Source organism: Mercenaria mercenaria, chromosome 13 (assembly GCF_021730395.1).
Source record: "Mercenaria mercenaria strain notata chromosome 13, MADL_Memer_1, whole genome shotgun sequence".
NCBI lineage: Eukaryota > Metazoa > Mollusca > Bivalvia > Venerida > Veneridae > Mercenaria > Mercenaria mercenaria.
In genome coordinates this window covers 63,756,049-63,775,496 of record NC_069373.1, presented here as the reverse complement: position 1 = coordinate 63,775,496, position 19,448 = coordinate 63,756,049, and the positions used below count along the sequence as shown (strand labels likewise).

The 19,448-nt window shown below is 33.9% G+C and overlaps 1 protein-coding gene across 1 annotated transcript; it reads left to right on the top strand.

The window, feature by feature from the left end:
• The first annotated feature begins 16 nt into the window (after positions 1 to 16).
• LOC123528666 (coiled-coil domain-containing protein 146-like) lies at positions 17 to 18,652 on the top strand. The gene is made up of 19 exons (XM_045308559.2): positions 17 to 145; positions 2,892 to 3,063; positions 4,509 to 4,591; positions 5,211 to 5,420; positions 5,802 to 5,859; positions 6,334 to 6,510; positions 7,538 to 7,611; positions 8,666 to 8,893; positions 9,355 to 9,637; positions 10,268 to 10,393; positions 11,317 to 11,450; positions 11,934 to 12,098; positions 13,004 to 13,228; positions 14,184 to 14,248; positions 15,216 to 15,379; positions 15,953 to 16,081; positions 17,067 to 17,204; positions 17,621 to 17,869; positions 18,230 to 18,652. The coding sequence occupies exons 2-19, from the start codon at positions 2,899 to 2,901 to the stop codon at positions 18,431 to 18,433; spliced, it is 2,877 nt and encodes a 958-aa protein (XP_045164494.2). The 5' UTR covers positions 17 to 145; positions 2,892 to 2,898; the 3' UTR covers positions 18,434 to 18,652.
• The last annotated feature ends 796 nt before the right edge of the window (positions 18,653 to 19,448 follow it).

Below are 19,448 nucleotides of genomic sequence, written 5' to 3'. Positions count from 1 at the left end.
ATTTATTACGACAATCAAAATTTAGCAGTACGCATGCGCAAACACCCTAGCAACAGTTTCCGTGTTTACTGTCATGGCGTAGATGTAATGAAAAATTCATGAAAGTAATGATTACCTCGTAATTATAGGAATCTTACACGAAAGGGTAATAAAAGACGTTTAATCCTTTACCACCTTTAATCATTATGGTAACTGACTACTGTCATAGACTTCCTACAATCATACAAAACGTTTTTAAGTTTTCAATTGTTTACAATTTTTGAAATTTTTTATCACATTTCTGTCACGGTACGGACTTGATCATGTAAGGGAAGAATATGTGTCAGGCAGCCAGTTAGCTCAGTCGGTAGAGCACTCGCCCTGTAAGCGACGCCTGGGTTTGAGCCCCGGACTGACTGCAAATTTTTCTCACCCGTGACATATGGCGCCCTACATGGGACCGTGGCATGCTTGCTTGGTTAGTCTTACGACGCTTGCAATATTATGTATTTACGGAATTCGAGGATGAATTTCGAATTTGTGAGGGGGTATATCACGGTACGGACTTGGTCACGTAAGGGGAGAATATGTGTGAGGCACCAGGTTAGCTCAGTTGGTAGAGCACTCGCCCTGTAAGTGTGGGGTCCCAGGTTTCGAACCCCGGCCTGACTGCGCATTTTTCTCACCCTGTGACATTTCGGATATGGACTTGGTCACGTTAAGGGAGAATGTGGCTGGCAGCCTGTTATAGCTCGCTCAGTAGAGCACTCACTCTGTAAGCATGGGGTCCCAGGTTCGAGCCCCGACTGACTGCACATTTTTTATAACTTGTGATTTTGGCGTCCAACAAAGACCATGGCATGCTTGCTTGGTCAGTCTTACGATCCTTGCAATAATATGTTCATCTGGAATTCGAGGAGGATGAATTTCCAATTTGTGGTTGTGTATGTCAAAATATACTCTGTCAGTTTACGGGAGAATACGTGTCAGGCAGCCGGTAAGCTCGGTCAGTTGAGCACTTGCCCTATAAGCGAGGGGTCCAAGGTTTGAGCCGCGACTTTTGCACATTTTTCCTACCTTTTGACATTGCCATATATCTGTAGCCAAAATGTGGTTCCTTGGTCAGCTGTCCTTGAAGTTGTATACAGTGCTTTAGGGTATAGTGGATTTTAGGATAAAGTGGATAGGTTAATAAATTTTTCATTTAGACTTGATAATTTCCCATTCTTTACTAACATGCAGACAGACATATAGCTTGTTGTGTTAGTTTTCACATGTCATCTTATGAAAATCAAAGCTATCCTGTACTGACTAAATCAATATATGTGATCGAAATTTAAAAAGATGAATGTTTTTGAAAAGAGTATAATATACATTATTATTATCCTGATTTACAGTAAAAAATCCTGGAAAGTTTGTATAGATGACCATCATGTGGTTTTGATAACTTGTAATAGAATAAACAGGTTATCATGTATATGAAATTTTATAAAGATGGCTGAAATTTCTTGTACTTGCAAAAATTTACAAGTACAAAAAGAAGTTAAATTTTTACCCTGACCTCAATTGTCTGAAATATAGTAACAAGTTGAAAATATGAGTAGCGATGGTTTACAGATCTATACATTACATGGTACATACCTTGTAGGTATATACCTTGTATGACAGACATATTGAGTTCTTGTAATTTTGTAATGAAAAATGGTGTAATATATATAAGTTTATTACTGTACTGTATGTATGATTAATTTTAATTTTAATTCACCCTATTTGCATGTCAAGCTATTACGTAAAGAAACAAACTGGCTCTAATTTATAGTTTTGTTTTGCATGCATTCCCTATTTAAGATGGGAATTAAAGGAGATAAAACAAAGAAGCATCTAATTGTATTTGCATGTTAAATTAAGCTGCAAGACATTAAACTGCATGACTGAAGTGGTTTTATTTGAACTAAAATAAGGTGAAATCTTATAGCATTGGTTTGGACTTAAGATCTTTAGCAAACTAATATTTCTATTAGATCAGTTTTAACATCCAGACCAAATAAAGATTTTATCAGTTTTGAAGAACTTTTAAAATAAATCATGGATGCCAAAGGAATGCACAAAAGAAGAAAAAGAAAGAAACTTGCTTTTCTTCAAGAAGATATGGAAATAATGTCTGAATTTGATCAAAAGATATTTGAATTTATGTTTCGCAGTCAGAGGAATGATGTAAAATATGAAATTGACAGGTGGCTGAAACAACTGTAAGTTATATTTTGTGTGCGCATGCATCAAATTTAGGAAGGCATGTTTATAAGATGGGAAATACAGAATTATGTCACGAGGGCGCATCTTGAGTGATATTACGCATCTGAATGACAAACAGTGATTTTATTCAAGGCTTTCAGAGCAGATCACATGTTTGAGATATATTAATTCAATTCTAGCGTGTTATCAAGAGTTATTATCTGCATCTTTGAAGATATTCACAAAATATTTGTTTTGTGTTGTTTTCTTTTTTAGCATGCCGCTTTGACATTTGATGCTATAACATAATAATTATGACATGCAAACAGTGCATGTGTTACATAATAAGATACAGTTTCAGTCTTCTTTGTTTAATAGGGAAATAAATCGGGTCATGTTAGGAATTAAAATAACATAAATCATAAATTATGCATGGATTTGCCAAACTTAAACAGATGTTTTGTAAATGTATCTGAAAAAAATTCACTTAATTTGTATTTCATTTGTGAGATATTATTTTAAAAAATGTATATTTCAGTTTTTTTTACTCATAGATTGGCAGCAATTTGTGTGAATATACTCTAAAGGATGCCCAGTTAATTCAAATCTTAAGGGTGTCCAGTCAGTTCTGTTGTTTTTATTTTATCCCTTCTCTTGATTATGTGTTCATTTATTTGTAGGTCCAAAATGAGTGATGCTGGGGCTGATGGAGCAGACATGAGGGAGGAGGAAGGCTCCCCTGACACCATGGAATATGCTGCCCCCATTTCAGCATTGCCCCCAAAAGTCATCCATCAAGAGGAAAGTCAGGTTGAAGTATCAGCAAGTCCAGCCTTCCAGTGTCTTGATGAGGTATGAGAAATAGATATATATATGATTTAAAAGTAAAACACACGTAACCGGTACATTGTCAGACAGACATTACATACAATAAAACCCCCTGTAAAGCAGTTCCATACAGAAGACCGAAATGTATTTGTTGTACACAGGTTTTTGTTCTAGAGATTTTAATTTATTAAGAAAATAGGGTCTGTTAAAGAGAATTCCTATAGTATTTTTCCTTTCATAGAAATTTTTTAAATTTACATATATGATAGGAAAATTTGTGCTGAAAACAATGAACAAATAAAAACAATAGGTCACCAGGCTTGTTTTTGTGAAAAATTGTTTTGAACACACCCACTGTTGCTGAAACAGCTAGCGATTTTTCAACATTTTCATAATTTTCTGCTTTTTTATAAATACCAAGCAAAATATACATCAAGACAGCACAATAAGGTTTTTTTCTTTTTACAGATTTTATTATATACTTATTTGATATCACAGTCATATTTGTAATACTCTGTCCTTACAATAATGGGTAAAAATGAAAAAAAATATTGTTTCATATTTACTTTTGTGAACTTTTTTCAGTGAAAAATACCCATAGTGAAGAATATTTTTTTAAATTTTGAAAAAACTCTTTCATAGAATTTTTTCCTGTTTTTCTTGTGTATAGATAATTGTATTGTGAGCATAAAAATGGCTAAAAATGTATGGGTCACCAGGCTAATTTTTATGTTAAGACCGCTAGAATACAACACCTGTTCGGACGGAAAATGGCGCGAACCTGGCCAAATTGATTACATGTATGTCTGCTAGAAGTTAAAAAAAGTTTTAAAAGTTCTTAATTCTTTCTATTATTGAATACTAAATAATCTGAAAGGTGATATTGTCTTATCAGTACTAAGTCAAATATCTTACATTATATGAAAAACACTGTCTTTGTACTAAAATGCGATGTGAAAACACAACCATAAAAATTGCTAGATACCTGTCAGGCATGATACTTGTCAATACAACATTAACCAGTATCAACATTTGATTACTGATAAAACTTATCAAAAATGTTATTTCATTCAAGATTCCTCATATTTAAGACTGTCTGTAACATGTTTCAACAAATGTTGACTTCAGTTTAATTTTCCATAGAAAGTGTCGGCTGCGCAGAAAGATGCGCATAAAAAACTATCGGAATGCCCTTTAAGACAATAACATTTGCAGGGTGGTATTTGTTTAGTAGTGATATTGTATGTATACAGATAGATGTATTTATTTCTGCATTCAATGTATACATGGCTAATGTAGGGAGACAGCAGCAACAGTCGGATATTATAGTCTTATATGTGGGTCATTTGGAGAAATTATGAAGTGTAAGATTATTGATTATAGATTATTTTTATGGAAAAGAAAACTTCGTAATATTGGATTCACTTGATTTCAGTGATCAAAAGTTGTTTTTCTCTTGAAAATTTTAGTTATTTCATGAAGGAAAACTCACTGGTACAAAAGTTGCACATTTGAAGGCAAAGTATACAGAGCTACATGAAATACTCAAAAAGTAAGATCGAATATATTTATACTGTCAAATGCCACGTAGTTTCTAAATTATCTACACATTTTGCAGTTCTCTTCATGTTTATAATTTTTAAATAATTCAAAAGATATGTTTAAAGAACTGGGCCCATGTTCATCAATGTTAAAAGTCTTAAAATTAGAATGGCTGATATTCAACTTGCAAAATCGTTGTTTATAATGAATTAATACAAATGAAATACTGGTAAGCTGTCACATGCTGTTATAAGTACATGTACATGTATAAAAAGTTTTCTTTACTTTTGCACATTTTTAACAAAGACAGAGAAAAGGAAAATTTGGTCTTTTAAAGTCTCGAGTTTATGTTTCAGACTAAAAACATTGATGAAAATGGGCCCAAGTATTCTGTTATATTTCATTGATAGGCTGATTAAGTGCAAATTCTGTACAATGACTGATGTTGCACATTTTCTCCAGATATTTTGGTCATAATTATGCTCATATTCTATTGGTAGAAATACATTTCAATCCGCAGTATGGCTAAACATCCTTTGTAATAAAACAACTCTTTCTCTTTTTTGAATGTGTGTGTAAACTAAAAGTCATTCACAAGGGAGGTTTATTATGATCATAATGTTTTTCAGTACAAGAGAGAATGAGACCAGTTTATTGACTCAAGCGAAGGAATTCTCTGCGGATCTCGATCGTCAACGTATAGAATTAGAGAAGGCTGACAACTTTCCTGACGGTTCAAACTCTGAAGTTTCAAAGATGAGGCAGCAACTGTTGAAGTATAACAACGACTTGAAACAAGCACAGGAACGCCAGTATCAGCTCGAATATCAGATAGAAATGTGAGTTAAGTGGTCCCAGTTTCTTTGGTTATTTTCTATGAATATTTCAAAATTTTGATGATAGAAAGCCAAATAGTATGAACTGCAAACAAATTTTACAATCATTCAGGAAGGCAAACTGAATTTTGTAATCACTTAAAGAAGTAAGAGTTTATCATTGAAAAAAATGCAAGATTCTAAAGGGCATACTGTTAAGTGACTTTATAACCATAACCCTTTTTGTACGTTAATAAAAATAACATTTACTATAGCTTTAGATAGCTAGTTTATGTTTAGTTTTGAAACGATATATATGATTCAGCTTGATAATATTTTCGGCTAGCTTTTGAGTATAGATGCATTCCTATTATGTTGGTTATAAAATTTTGTGGTGCTTTGCAGTTCCACAGAAGAGAAGAAATTGATGGACAGAGAATATGCTAGAATGCCTAAAGCAGGGGTATGTAGGCAAATAGTATAACTTTCCTTAGATTAATTAATTTTCAAAGATATGACATAACCATTTTTTTACATAAAGCTGTCACAGCTTAAGGCTTAAGTTCTTTGCCCATTTAATTCTGTTTTCACTGCCAAGAATTGGATAAGGGATTATATTTTCATCAAGGAAAATATTTCTGATTCATGGAGAAACATCATAGGCAAACTTAAAGTTAAGGTCAATTATATTACCTTTGAGGTCGTCAACTAAAATTGTTCATCAGAATATCAGCAACACTATTTTTAAAAACTTTCTGACCTGCGTTTTGATATGCAAAAAATTCTGTTGGAGGTATAGAGAAATTTTCATGTTATATAAATATGCATTTTTACACTTGAGAGGAAATACCTGTAAACTAATTCCAAATTGTTACAATACTAGGAATAAACTACTGGTAATACAAGTATTTACAATAAATGTTGGTGTTGTTTTCAGGAAATCGAAAAGAAGATCAAAGAGTTACAACAGGCATGTGATGATATGAAGAAAGAAATAGTTCAGCGACAACTTGAGGTGAAAACATTGAAGGAAGATCTTGATACATCCAGTCGGCAAGTTGGCATTGATACAAAAGAATATGAAAAACTTACAGAAAAAATGGAAAATCTAAAGGTAGGATTATAGAAATAAACATAGAACATATGACAGAAAAACAGTCAGAAATTGTGTAAGATATACATGTAATTACTATATGTTGAATCAAATGTCTTGTTAGTTTATAAAATATTTCACTGCAACTGTTATTTTTCTCTTTATATATATAATTTTGACTGTAACTGTGAAGTTATTAAATTTTATGGGTTATTTTCTCTGACTTGGGAATGGAGCCGGAGCCTTTACAATTGGGAAAAATGCATCGTAAAATGTCTAAATTGGGAATTATAAAAAAAGTCATGTTTTTAAATAAAATGTTACATTTAAGAAAAATGGTCATAGATGCATTAAGTTAGCATATACTGCCATGTGTTTCCAATGTTTAAGGTTTCATAGGTACAGTCTTGGTAATTATTTTTTCCTTTTAATTTGGGAACTTTAGCTTTGAAATTTGGGGCAAAACATACTATTTGCCAATGGAATTTGGGCCCAATTTCAGCCCCAAATTGGCCAGAAAAAAAAAACTGCATGGGCATGAAATTCCATGGTTTAGGTCAAAATGGCTATTTCATGGTATATGATTTCATCAATTTCAATTTCAACCTTTGAAGATTTTTTTTTCATTAGGATTTAATTTCTTGGATTGAAACGACCACAAAACCTACAAAAATTGGTACCCCACAAATATTAATGATTTCAAGGTAATACTTTTGGCTGACATTGTTTTCTGACATGTAATCATCACTAATAATAGTGTGCTTTTTGAGTCGACTTGCTTTTGACAGTTTTAGCAAAAATAATTGACTGTATTTTCACATGAATAGACTTTTATATCATCAAAATTAAAGACACTGGGAAATAATTTTGAAGCTGATTTTTACATTCTGGGAACATGTGTGCATTTACTTGAGTCTTTTGAGGCTGTGCAGTTGTGGCTTAACAACTCACAAAGTTGCATGTAGTGTTCATATAGAAATCTGAAATTCTAGGAAGGTTCTCTGTCTTTTTTTGATGTGATTTATTACTTTAAGATGTCAATTTACAGGGTGATTTGGTGCAAGTAAATACTATTCCCAACCAGATTGCGAAAGAGGCCGATAAACTGGCTAGGAAAAAGAAGTAAGGAATGCTTGTTCTTTATTTAACTTAAAAATTGCATATTGTGTGTACAGATATACTGCATATTGTGTGTACAGATACTCTGCATATTGTGTGTACAGACACTCTGCATATTGGATGAAAATTGCATATTGTGTGTACAGAAACTCTGCATATTGCTTCAGCCTTAACATATTCTAGAGTAAATTGTTCATGTGAGGAAGTAATTGATTATAATTATTTGCAAAGAACTACTAACTGGAGATCATCTGGAAACAGGGTCAGTGACCACCAATATATATCACTTGAATTCTGTTAAAATACTGCCTACTATAATATCAGAAATTTTTTTGCTACATTCCCTAACTTTTCTATAAGCGGGCTGTATATCATGAATATTCTCACAAGCAAACAAATTCCTTTTTCAAATATAGAGAACTTTTAGTCTTGCGGAAGTGTCTGATTTTATATAAGTTGTTTGTTGTTTATGATTCTAGCAAAGGTCATATTTATGCCCCCACATTTATGTGGGGGGGAGTGCATATAGCGTCATCTGTCCCAAAATCTTGTGTGTCCAACTCCTCCCACACTATTAGCCTGATTTGCTTCAAATTTTCACAGATTTATGAACAAGCTTGATGTGCAGATGACTATAAAGGAACAAACTTTTGCTGTGACTATTTTTACTGCAGTTATTGCCCTTTGATAGTTTTTGCTGTGTAGAATATAGAGAAAAATCTTGTCTGTCCAATTCCTCAAACACTATTGAAAGGATATGCTTGAAAGTTTCACAGCTGAAGGACCTTGATGTGAAGATGACTATAAATAATGGACTTTTTTTTCTGTGACCATTTTGACCAGTGTTATGGCCCTTTGTTAATTTTACTATATAGGGTATAGAGAAGAAATTTTGTGCATTCAACTCCTCATACTCTTTGAAGTAATTGGTTCAAAGTTGCATAGGTGAAAAACCTTGATATGAAATTGCACAGTATGTGGGGGCATCCGTGTCCTATGGACACAATTCTAGCTTTTCTTGACATTTTCAGCAGTTGGAATTCGTTATATTTTTCAGTGAACTACAGAATCAGCTAGGAGCATTAGAAAAAGATTTCCAAGATATAGTTCATCAAAAGAAGAATATTGAAAACAAACTGCACCAGCTTGAGGAAGAAAAATACGACATGGACAATGATGTTGAGAAGCAAAGGTCACATTTGAATGAGAAAGATCGAGAAATGGAAGTGCTACAGAAAGACTTTGAATATGCTAAAGATAGAGAGGCAGTGTTGATGGGAGATAGGTGTGTACAGACCTTAATTGAGTAATTTTTTTGAAACAACATTGAAACTGTTTAGAAAGGAAAGGGTTATTTTATAAAAGCTGTTTTGGTAAAAAAAAATCCTATCTTTCACAAGCTTTGACCGAAGCAGGAAAAAATTATGGACTTAAATTGCATTTTTTCCCACTGAAGTATTTCAAATTTTGGACATACATATTTTCTCCCATGTTGAATCTAGTAAATCTGTTTAAATATTTCAAATATGAAATCTAACATTAAAGGTACAAAGTCTTTATTGGAATAAGTTCCAGGTCAAATATCGAACTGAAATTTTTTAAAACAAAGCTTTGTGGCTTGCATGAGTTTTTTTTATGATCAAATAAAGTTACATACTGTATAAAAAAAAAATTATGCACCAATTAAAAAATGTAGTTAGTTCAAGATTTTTTTCTAGATCCTAATTTTCTTGATTGATTTTTCAGAGCAACACTTGACTTAAACTTACGCCATATTCATCTGGAGAAGAAAAATGCCCATGATGTTCATTCAAGAAAAATGCGGGAAAAAGACAGAGACATTAGGAATTTGAAAAAAGCAGAACTTCAAATGAGAGTAGCAGATGAAACATTAAATCATACAAAATTAATACATGAAAAGATAAAAGGTCAGGTAGACTCATTACCCAAGGATGATGGTACGCTTCATAAGAAGAGGGAAGAATTACAGAAAGAAGTTGAACAAACTAAGAGGGCTTTGGCAACTCAGGTAAAACAATTGCTCCGTCAGGACAAAAGTGAGATATGGGGGCTATATTGGAGTCAAAAATGTTCATTAATTGGTCCCTTTATCTGTTCATCGTGTATGCTCCATAAATTACCTTTTTAACTGTCAGGAAGATTTTCATAAAACTAGCACCCATGTCATTAGGTCCAAGGTCAAGGACACACTTGGAGGCCAAAGTTAAAATAGCTTCAGTCCGTGCCCACTCTGTGTCTTCTTAACTGCTAAAATAAATTTCATAAATTAGCATCAGTAGTTAACCTCATGAAGCCAACAAGCAGAGTGCACAAACCAGATCATTAGATGGTCATGGTCACACTTAGAGGTCAAAGTTCAGATAGCTTAAATTTTTGTCTGATAATAATCAAATGTTACTAGGTTGAAGGTCAGTGTCACAGTTGAAGGTTCAAAGGTCATGATCACAACATTTTACTTTCCTTATATCAGAATCCCATCTAGGTTATTAATCAACTTCAGTGAAAGTTCTAGTTTAATCTCAAAATTTCACATTGCACATTCATGTTGCATGAAATGCATGTTTGATGTACTTAGTTAGTAAGTTGAAATGGATTCTTGGTTCTGTAATGTAAACCTTTTGTATTTTTTTTCTTCCAGAATTCCCTGACAGCTGTGGAGCACGTGAAACTGGAGGCTAGTGCAGCAGAGGAACAAAACCTGTTGTATGAACAGAGTGATCTAAGAATTGAGGTTGTGGAACTTACAAGGCTTGCAGCAATTAAGGTACTTCAGTCTTTCCAAATGGAAAACATTTATACATTTGCAGAAAATTTTTATGCCCCCAAAGGGAGGCATATAGTTTTTGAACCGTCTGTCAGTCTGTCCGCAATTTTCGTGTCCGTTCCATATCTTTGTCATCGATGGATGGATTTTCAAATAACTTGGCATGAATGTGTACCACAGTAAGACGAGGTGTTACGCGCAAGACCCAGGTCCGTAGCTCAAAGGTCAAGGTCACACTTAGACGTTAAAGGTCATATTTCATGATAGTGCATTGATGGGCGTGTCTGGTCCATATCTTTGTCATTCATGCATGGATTTTAAAATTATTGGGCATGAATGTGTACCACAGTAAGACGACGTGTCGCGCACAAGACCCAGGTCCGTAGGTCAAAGGTCCTAAACTCTAACATCGGCCATAACTATTCATTCAAAGTGCCATCGGGGGCATGTGTCATCCTATGGAGACAGCTCTTGTTTTTTTTTCAGAAAGTCCTTTAACAGTTTTTGATTTCATTAAAATTGAAGTATGTGACAATCTAATACTTTTATGCAATAAAATTATCAATTTTGTAGTCAACTTAGGTTTCAGTATACTCTCATCAAAAGAAAAGAATAAAATTACAATATGTGTAGAAATTCATTACATTTTACTTTTATCACCTTTAATGAAAGAGTGCAAGTTGGATCCCAGGGGGAGATAAATGATGATTTTGGACAGAAGACAACTTCCTTTCATCTCTGCTATATGAGGAAGTATTGAGTTAGGCCTGGCCCTGAAACTCCAGGACTCTAGGTAGATTAAGTAACCACACTGTTTTGACTATAATACTGTTAAAATAGTACTAGTATGATACCCATATTAGATAAACAGGCAAGCATTCACTGTAATAAAGAACTGTTGACTTTCACAATGCATGTTGCAGGCTGATGAGAGAGAACAAAAGGCTCGAGATTTCATGCGTGCTGAAATGAGATACCACAAAGCTGTTGAGGATCTAAAAACTAAACAGTTACAGATACAAGATCATGAGAAAAAGCATAAAGAAATGCAAGTCAAGTAAGTATACATAGTTTATATCAATTTAGTTTAGCTTATTTATGATGAAAGCTTCAAGCTTATTTTAACCACTCTTGAGTCCATTTCCTGGAAAAACCAGTACTGATGTCATATGAGAAGGTGTGGTCATGACCCAGTGGGGCTTGAATCCATGACTGCCAGGCTAAGAGGCTGACACTTTAACCACTAGACCTTCACTCACCTTTATTTAAATAATTCTTTTACAGATTTCCAGTTTTATTGTTTGAATTTTTACATATTGTAAACAAATATGATTATAAGTTGTGTTCTAATCTGTTAAAAGTATTTTGGATAAATGTTTTTGGTAAATAATTACTGGTGTACTTAATCTAAATTATGCGTCTCTATCGTAGGTACGTTCAAAAGTCCTATCTTCTAGAGAAAGGTAATTAACACATACCTTTATGTGTTGAGTATTTTTAATTTTAAGTTGATTTCATGACAATAAATTTGCTTTTACAGGTTAAAGGATTTCGCCAAGTTGTACGACGTTATAAAGAATGAGCGTAACAAGTGTGTAAATTTGATCCAGACAAGTACACAGAAAGCTGCTGAAATGAGAGAAAAGATCAAAATCTTGCAGAATGAGATTGAGATCCTACGCACTGCCGTCACTCAAAAAGACAGGTAAACAGCAACCAGGTTTTTATCTATGATTTTCATATGGATTCTTGCAGTATTTATGGTCATTGTTAGCATATAACAGCATTTACTAATACTGTCATATATTTGCATGAAGTTAGTGCTCATCTGTATTTCTGTTTTTCTTCACAATATAAGTTTTTACTATAATATCACTACTACTATCTCGACATGTCCATGGTAATCATTGCATGTTTTAACCTTTAGCCTGCTAAATTTCTAAAATCGACAGGTCTGTCATTCAATTTGGGCAGTAGCATTTATTATTTGAAGAGGTGTAAACTGAAAATTTACTGCCTAAATAGCAAACAGTACAGACTGCACAGATGTGCAGGCTGATCCTGGTCTGCACTCAGGTCGCAAAGGCAGAACCCCTTGCTGCCAGCAGGCTAAAGGTTAAAAAGTTGAATTGCAAAGTGTTATTACATTGCATAAACTTATTTTACAAGGCTTTTTATGGATAGCTATTGTGATCACCATTCTTCTGACTTTCTGGTTGAAATCTAGGCTACTGTGTCAAATCATAGAAAAACACTTTTTAGATTCCAGATGTCATCCGTTCTACCAAATAGATATGAAAATGATCAAATTGTCTTAATGAAATCTAAATGAACTTCAAAAGTGGGCTGTATAGGGTCATAAATAATAGAAAAGCCTTGTAACACTACTTTCATAAACACCTGAAAAGAAACACACAAAGTTTTAAGTTCTGTTGCATGGAGCTCTCTCAGTTTTTTTTAAATAGTTCTTTACCAATCATATTGTAACATTCAAGGTCAAGGTCAGGTAAGCAATCTTAGCCTTACCTTGCCTTTGTTGTACTTAAATGTTCAAAAAAGTTCTACTAATTTTCTCTTTCATCCCTGTTGAATTCTACTTCTTCTTTTCAGATATTTACAGAAACAGAGATTAAAACACATGAACAGTATAGTAATGCGGGATGGTTTGAGGAATGAGGTTGCTAAGCAACAAAGAATAGAGGAAGAAATGCATGAACAGCGTGAACAACAGAAAATGGACATATCTAAATTGAATACAATGATAAATCAAGCCGAGGAACAGATGACTAAGTTAAGAAATAGATACGAGAAAGCCATCACACATAGGAATGAGAGGTTAGTATAAATATTGTTTGATTAGCTTTGATATTTAAATAGTAGGCCAATATATATTTTCTTCTTAAGCCTTTTCATTCTCAGAAGAAGTTTTTGAGCACAAGTGATATACAGCTGATTTTTTTTCAAAATACCTGTATATAGGCATTTAACAAGAGCATGTTTCGAAAGTTCCAGAAATGTTGCAATGCTTTTGAAAATAATGTCTTTAATGTCAGATTATGAAAATATTGCCATTTGGTCTGCTTTTTCGGTAACAAAAGTTCCTTGATTTCTCTTTTAAAATTTCAATTTTGACTTTATTTGATGATCACTTGTTCTAAAACTTTAAGGTTATCCTAGTTAGCATAAAAGAAACCTTTTTTCCCAATATAGAATTTTGGAAAGAAATCTCAAAACTTTTTATTGTGTCGAATTTTATGAATGGAAAAAATTTAAGTTTTTCCATACAATAGACACTATTAAAGATGTTTGAAAAATTCAAGAAAGATCCTACTTCCATCCCTGTAAACCTTCAACCTGCTAAATTTCTAGAATGGACTGTTCCATCATTCAATTTAGGCAGTACCATTTATTTTCGAAGGAATGTTCACTGAAAATTTACTGACTGAATGGCGAACAGTGCAGAGCATGATCAGCCTGCACATCTGTATCTTGTTCTGCACTGGTCGTGAAGGCATAATCGCTTGCCGCCAGTGGGCTAAAGGTTAGAATGCTGTATAATTTATATCTTAATTTTGCCAGATAAAGCCAGAATCCTTGAAAACCCTGTTACAGATTTGATGCAGCAAACAGTAGTATATACCATCAACATATAAGCAGCTAATTAAAGTCTGACAAAGCGTTCCATGATAGAGATATTCCTAATAAGGAGATTGCAGTCTTGTTCAAGTCTTACACTGTATATTTACCTTTCATTTTTTCATCTCACAGTTCTTATCATTTTTATTTACAGAGGTATCAAGTTGATTGAGAGAAATGAGGAGGTCTGCATTTTCTATGAAAAAGTAAACATTCAAGGTGAGCTATTTTATACATGCAGATGCTTGAATATGGCATGAAAGAGTGGCAAGTGCATCATTAAAAATGTTGAGCTAGAATTTTTGTAGCATTTCAATGAATCTCTTTCCTATGGAAGTGCCTGGTACTTATTTTTAGGTTTAAAAAGATTTTCTAGTGAAGTGAATTCACCTGATAACATTTGCTGGGGTTATTATTGAATTTGGACAGTGATCTTAGAATGCACTTTGCCATTAAACCAGTTACAAAATCTGGCTGGGATACAAGCAAGCAGATGCTGACAAATTATCTTCTGAGTCATACTGTTTTAATGTAGGATCCAATACTAATTCTCAAGGAAGAAGACAAAGGCTAAAGCCTGCATTACAATTAAGCAAAAATAAATGGTTCATTTGTTGTTTCATTATGGAAAGTAGGTTTATTAACAGTGTTCCTTGTTTTGTTTAGGTTATACTAATTTATTTATTTGAGCCGTGCCATGAGAAAACCAACATAGTGGGTATGCGACCAGCAAGGATCCAGACCAGCCTGCGCATACGCGCAGTCTGGTCAGGATCCATGCTGTTCGCTTTCAAAGCCTATTACAATTAGAGAAACTGTTAGCGAACAGCATGGATCCTGACCAGACTGCGCGGATGCGCAGGCTGGTCTGGATCCTTGCTGGTCGCATACCCACTATGTTGGTTTTCTCATGGCACGGCTCATTTGGGTTTTACGGGGCACCAACACAGGATACTAATTTATGTTAGCTTGATTGGGATGCAAGTTTTAAGCTTATTTAAATCACTCTGCAGTCTGTTTTCTTGAAAAAATAAAGAAATGATTTCATATGAGAAAGTTCTGACCCCAGTTTGACTCACACAACTTTGGATTGAGTATCCTGTGCCTCGTTATGAATTATATAAAAACAGCTATCGTTAATCTGTGCCAAGGACTAACTAGCTTTATTATTGTTTTTTGTTTTCAGATCAAATGATCCGGAATGGTAATGTAGAGTTACAGGCTAGGGAAGAAGAGATACGGTTTATACAGATGCAAATGAATGAAGAGAAGCGCTCTATTGGTGTACTTCGTGCTCAAACACCAAACAGAGTTAACCTGGAAGGAGAACTAGTCACTTTACAAATACAGGTAACAAGTTCATCATTAGTGAGATGGCAATATAGTTTACACTTCTGAAGCTCTGTCTGTAGGGGTATGTGTGATTCAATAGTGGAGACTTTAGCCCTTACCCTGCTAAATTTCTATAATGAACTTGTCCATCTTTCAATTTGGACAGTACCATTAACTGTTAAAAGATGATACTGACTGAATGGCAAACAGTGCAATTCTTGATCAGACTGCATGGATGTGCAGGCTGCACATGATCTGCACTGATCTCAAAGGCAGAATCAATCTTGTCCAGCATGATGAGGGTTAGATTACAATTGCAAGAGCTTTGACTTAGTGTTCAAGTTTGATATTTGTTGTCCTCATAACTCAAAGCCATACATAATTTGTAACATACCATTTGTGATACCAGTTGTTATTGTTTGTTAGAAATCAAGGAAAACATCCTGTTTCTAGATGTCTCTTAGAAATACAGGATAAGTGAATATTGGAAAGATCATGATTCATTCATGAACCAAGTAAGAAAAAGAACAAGCTACGATTAAAATGGCAATACAGAATGTCCAACAGAGAACATGAATATTTACATTACAGCTTCAGCAATGTCAAGATCGTATGCTGGAGTTAGAGAAGAACCTGGAAAACCCTTACGATGAAAAACGTGTTCGCTACCTTGAAGGCAAAGATCTTCCGCCTGCAGAGATGCACGAAAAGATTGAAGATGTAAGTTTTACAATTAAGTGTATTCAAGTTTAGAGCAACAGACTCAGCCAAACTGAGTCTACTACTATTTTGCTTGGTTGTGTGCCTTGCTTCCAAAGGAATTTCTTGCATATTTGATTTGCTGCTAATCATTCTATATAGGTTTCTGTGAAATCATTTAATTTTGAGGGCACGAAATTTCATTATTTTGGCCAAAATGGCTATTTTGGTGAGGATATAAAATTGTGGATTTTGACCTTTGAATATAAAATAATGGCAGTTTTACTGTTTTGTTGGGATTAAGTTTCATGGATTGACAGTCTGCCATAGAAAATAATTATTTCACAGTATAGGTTTTTTAGCTCTGTCGGAATTTGCCTTTTCTTTGAGATATGAGTACTTTTTTCACAAAGAAACAGACCTACCAGGATGAAAAGGACAAACTCAAAGATATACAAATCGAAATTAATTCCATCTATAGTTTTTTTTCTCGCCTAATGAAAGCTTTTAATAACACTAAAACTAGAGAAAGAAGAAACAGACTGCACCCAAGACAATCAAAAATCTATTTTTAGAACATGTTATTTTGGAAAACCTGATTTTTATACTTTAGTTATTTATTCTGTGATTTATATACCCTGGAGAAAAACTCGTGAGAGTGGAAACATCAGTTATTTTTCACTAATCAAATCTCAAAATCATCCTGTGTTGATTGTTAGTTCCACTTTTCCCACTTCATATAGTAAAAACAGACCTTCTATATCACAGCAAGCTGCTGTCTTCCATTACAATCAAACTAAAATAAATACACATGTACACTAGATAGCTGGCAAACCATTTCTCAAGGCAAAGGAAATTTTCATGACAAGAGAAGTAACAAATTACTGATTTTCATAGAAAAGAGCTTAAGTGCTTCCTGAATTATTTTGACTTTTGTCTAGGTACCATGCCGAAAAAAAAAAAAGACAGCGGTGACGTATAATATTTCATTTCGATATACTTTCAGCTTGAGACTCGACTATCAGAGAAAGAGGAACAACTGCTAGAGAAAGATTTGATATTTGAGCAAGTAACGAGACTGGCCGGTAGAGTTAGAAACAAAGCCGAGACTGGAAAAGATGATACTCTGGATCTTGCTAAAAAGGTAAAGTACATTTACCGGTATTTGTGTAAAATACTGAAAAGACCAATATTAACCTATACCATGAATTTCTAAAATGGACTGGTCCATCATTCAATTTGGGTAGTACCACTTATTATTCAAAGGGATGTTCACTGAAAATTTACTGACTGAATAGTGCAGGCTGATCGTGGTCTGCACTGGTCGCAAAGTCGAAATCATTTGCCGCCAGCAGGCTATTAAAGGTTAAAAAGATATTCAAAGGAATTCAAATAATCTAGTATTGTTAACTGTAAAATTATATAATTCTGTCGGTAAAAAAATTTCATGTTATGGCCCAAATGGCTATTTAAGCGGTTGTAGTAATTTATGTTTTAATTACTTCAAGGTATTTAGAAAGTTGTACTGCTGTATTTTATTCAGATTTATTGATATTTCAGGTGAATGAATTACAATTCAAAATAAAAGATACGACACGTAAGATGATGGCGATGGTATCGGAAGTGTCAATGAACCAGGCTAATGCCATGAAGCTGCAACAGTCTCTGAAAGAGAAAGAATCCGAGCTGGAACAGAGTTATATTAGAATGGAGAAGGGTGAACCACCAAGTGAAGAGATTGAACGCGATTGGTTGAAATATCTGAGGGACGAGGATAGAAGAGCATTTGAACACGAGGAGAAGAGATTGGTATGTAAAATAACAGTTTTATGTGTTTCCATTTTCCTGTTGCTATGGACGCTGTAACCAGATACTAAAATAATGCTATCAACTATCTTTTTTAACTTGCACATTTTAGAAGATTTTTTGGTGTACTTTTTTTAACTGACGGCACAGACATGCATATAATTATAATTAAGGTCAATTTTTAGTGACAATTGAATCATCCGCAAAATTAAACAGGGTATGTTACTCAAAACTTTGCCTTGAAGTATTAGAAGTATGCAGGTACAGATGAACAAGTGTAAAATAAATTTATTTTTGCAAATATATGTCAAGGATAGTTACAGTTAGTTGTCTTACATTTATGTTATAAAACTTTTGTTTCAGATTGAGGAAGAGGAAGAACAATACCAGATAGCTGGAGGTGTGACAACAACTGCCGAACCTAGACCCAATGCCTACATCCCAGATGATGACAGTGAACTGCCAATTCCACGTCCATATGGCAGACATGCTCCGTTCAAACCCACAGAACCAGGAACTACAATGCGTCACATCAGAAAACCTGTTCCTAAACCTATTGAAATTTAATACTTTCATGAACAATTTGATATTTGAAAGTATGAAAGATGGTGTTAAAAAATATATTTTCAAGGGGGAAAATGGAGGTCTGTGATATGTTTTGTTTCAGGCAGTTATATGCTTGTACATACTTGTATGCCTTCTTTATTGTTCTTAAATCATTAAAAAATACGTAATAAAGTATGATGCTTTAACATTGTAGTTTATGAATTTAATGATAAAATGTGGTGCCTTTGTAATCCTATGCTGCTGAAACATATAAAAGATGGATTTTTATTTTCAAGTAAAATTGAAATACCTTTCACCAAATGAACAACAGATGCAGTATTTTCACATGTGGCATAGCCATGATTTAATATGCAAGATCTGGCATTCACAAGTGAAAGATATTTGAACTTACATGAAAAACAAACACATATTATTTCATGTTTTTAAATGCTTTTCACCAACTTTTGTGTATTTGTTATTTTTACTGTGAAATAACAAATATACTGGTATTTCACTCTAATATTTCAATAATTCACTGAAAAAACATATAATTAATTTTCAGTATTTTAATATTTCAATATAATTCTACTCTGTAGATGAAGACAATGCGCTGCATATATATACTTTGAAACCATTTAATTTTGTAGAGGAATATGTTTTGTTATTTCTGTAAAATGGCTTTTATGGGGACTTGAGTTTGTGGCTTTTACATGCTAAATGAGGGGGTCTCCATTGCCTAGTGGTTAAGGTTGCTGACTTCAGATCACTTGCCCCTCACCTATGTGGGTTCGAACCTCACTCAGGGCGTTGAATTTTCCATGTGAGGAAGCTATCCAGTTGGCTTATGGAAGGTTGGTAGTTCTTCCTAGGTGCCTGCCTGTGATGAAATAATGCATGAAGGGGCCCCTGGAGTCTTCCTCTACCATCAAAGCTGGAAAGTCACCATATAACCTATAATTGTGTTGGTGCGACGTTAAACCCAACAAAGCAAACAAACAAAACATGTTAAATAGGAATTTTATTTGTTCATTGGGTT

Bases quoted from the DNA above. Each gene is read 5' to 3' on its own strand.
- LOC123528666 (XM_045308559.2), top strand. From the start codon at position 2,899: ATGAGTGATGCTGGGGCTGATGGAGCAGACATGAGGGAGGAGGAAGGC. The intron at 14,249-15,215 runs GTGAGCTATTTT...TTTTGTTTTCAG, and splicing joins TGAAAAAGTAAACATTCAAG to ATCAAATGATCCGGAATGGT. The intron at 17,205-17,620 runs GTAAAGTACATT...TTGATATTTCAG, and splicing joins CTCTGGATCTTGCTAAAAAG to GTGAATGAATTACAATTCAA.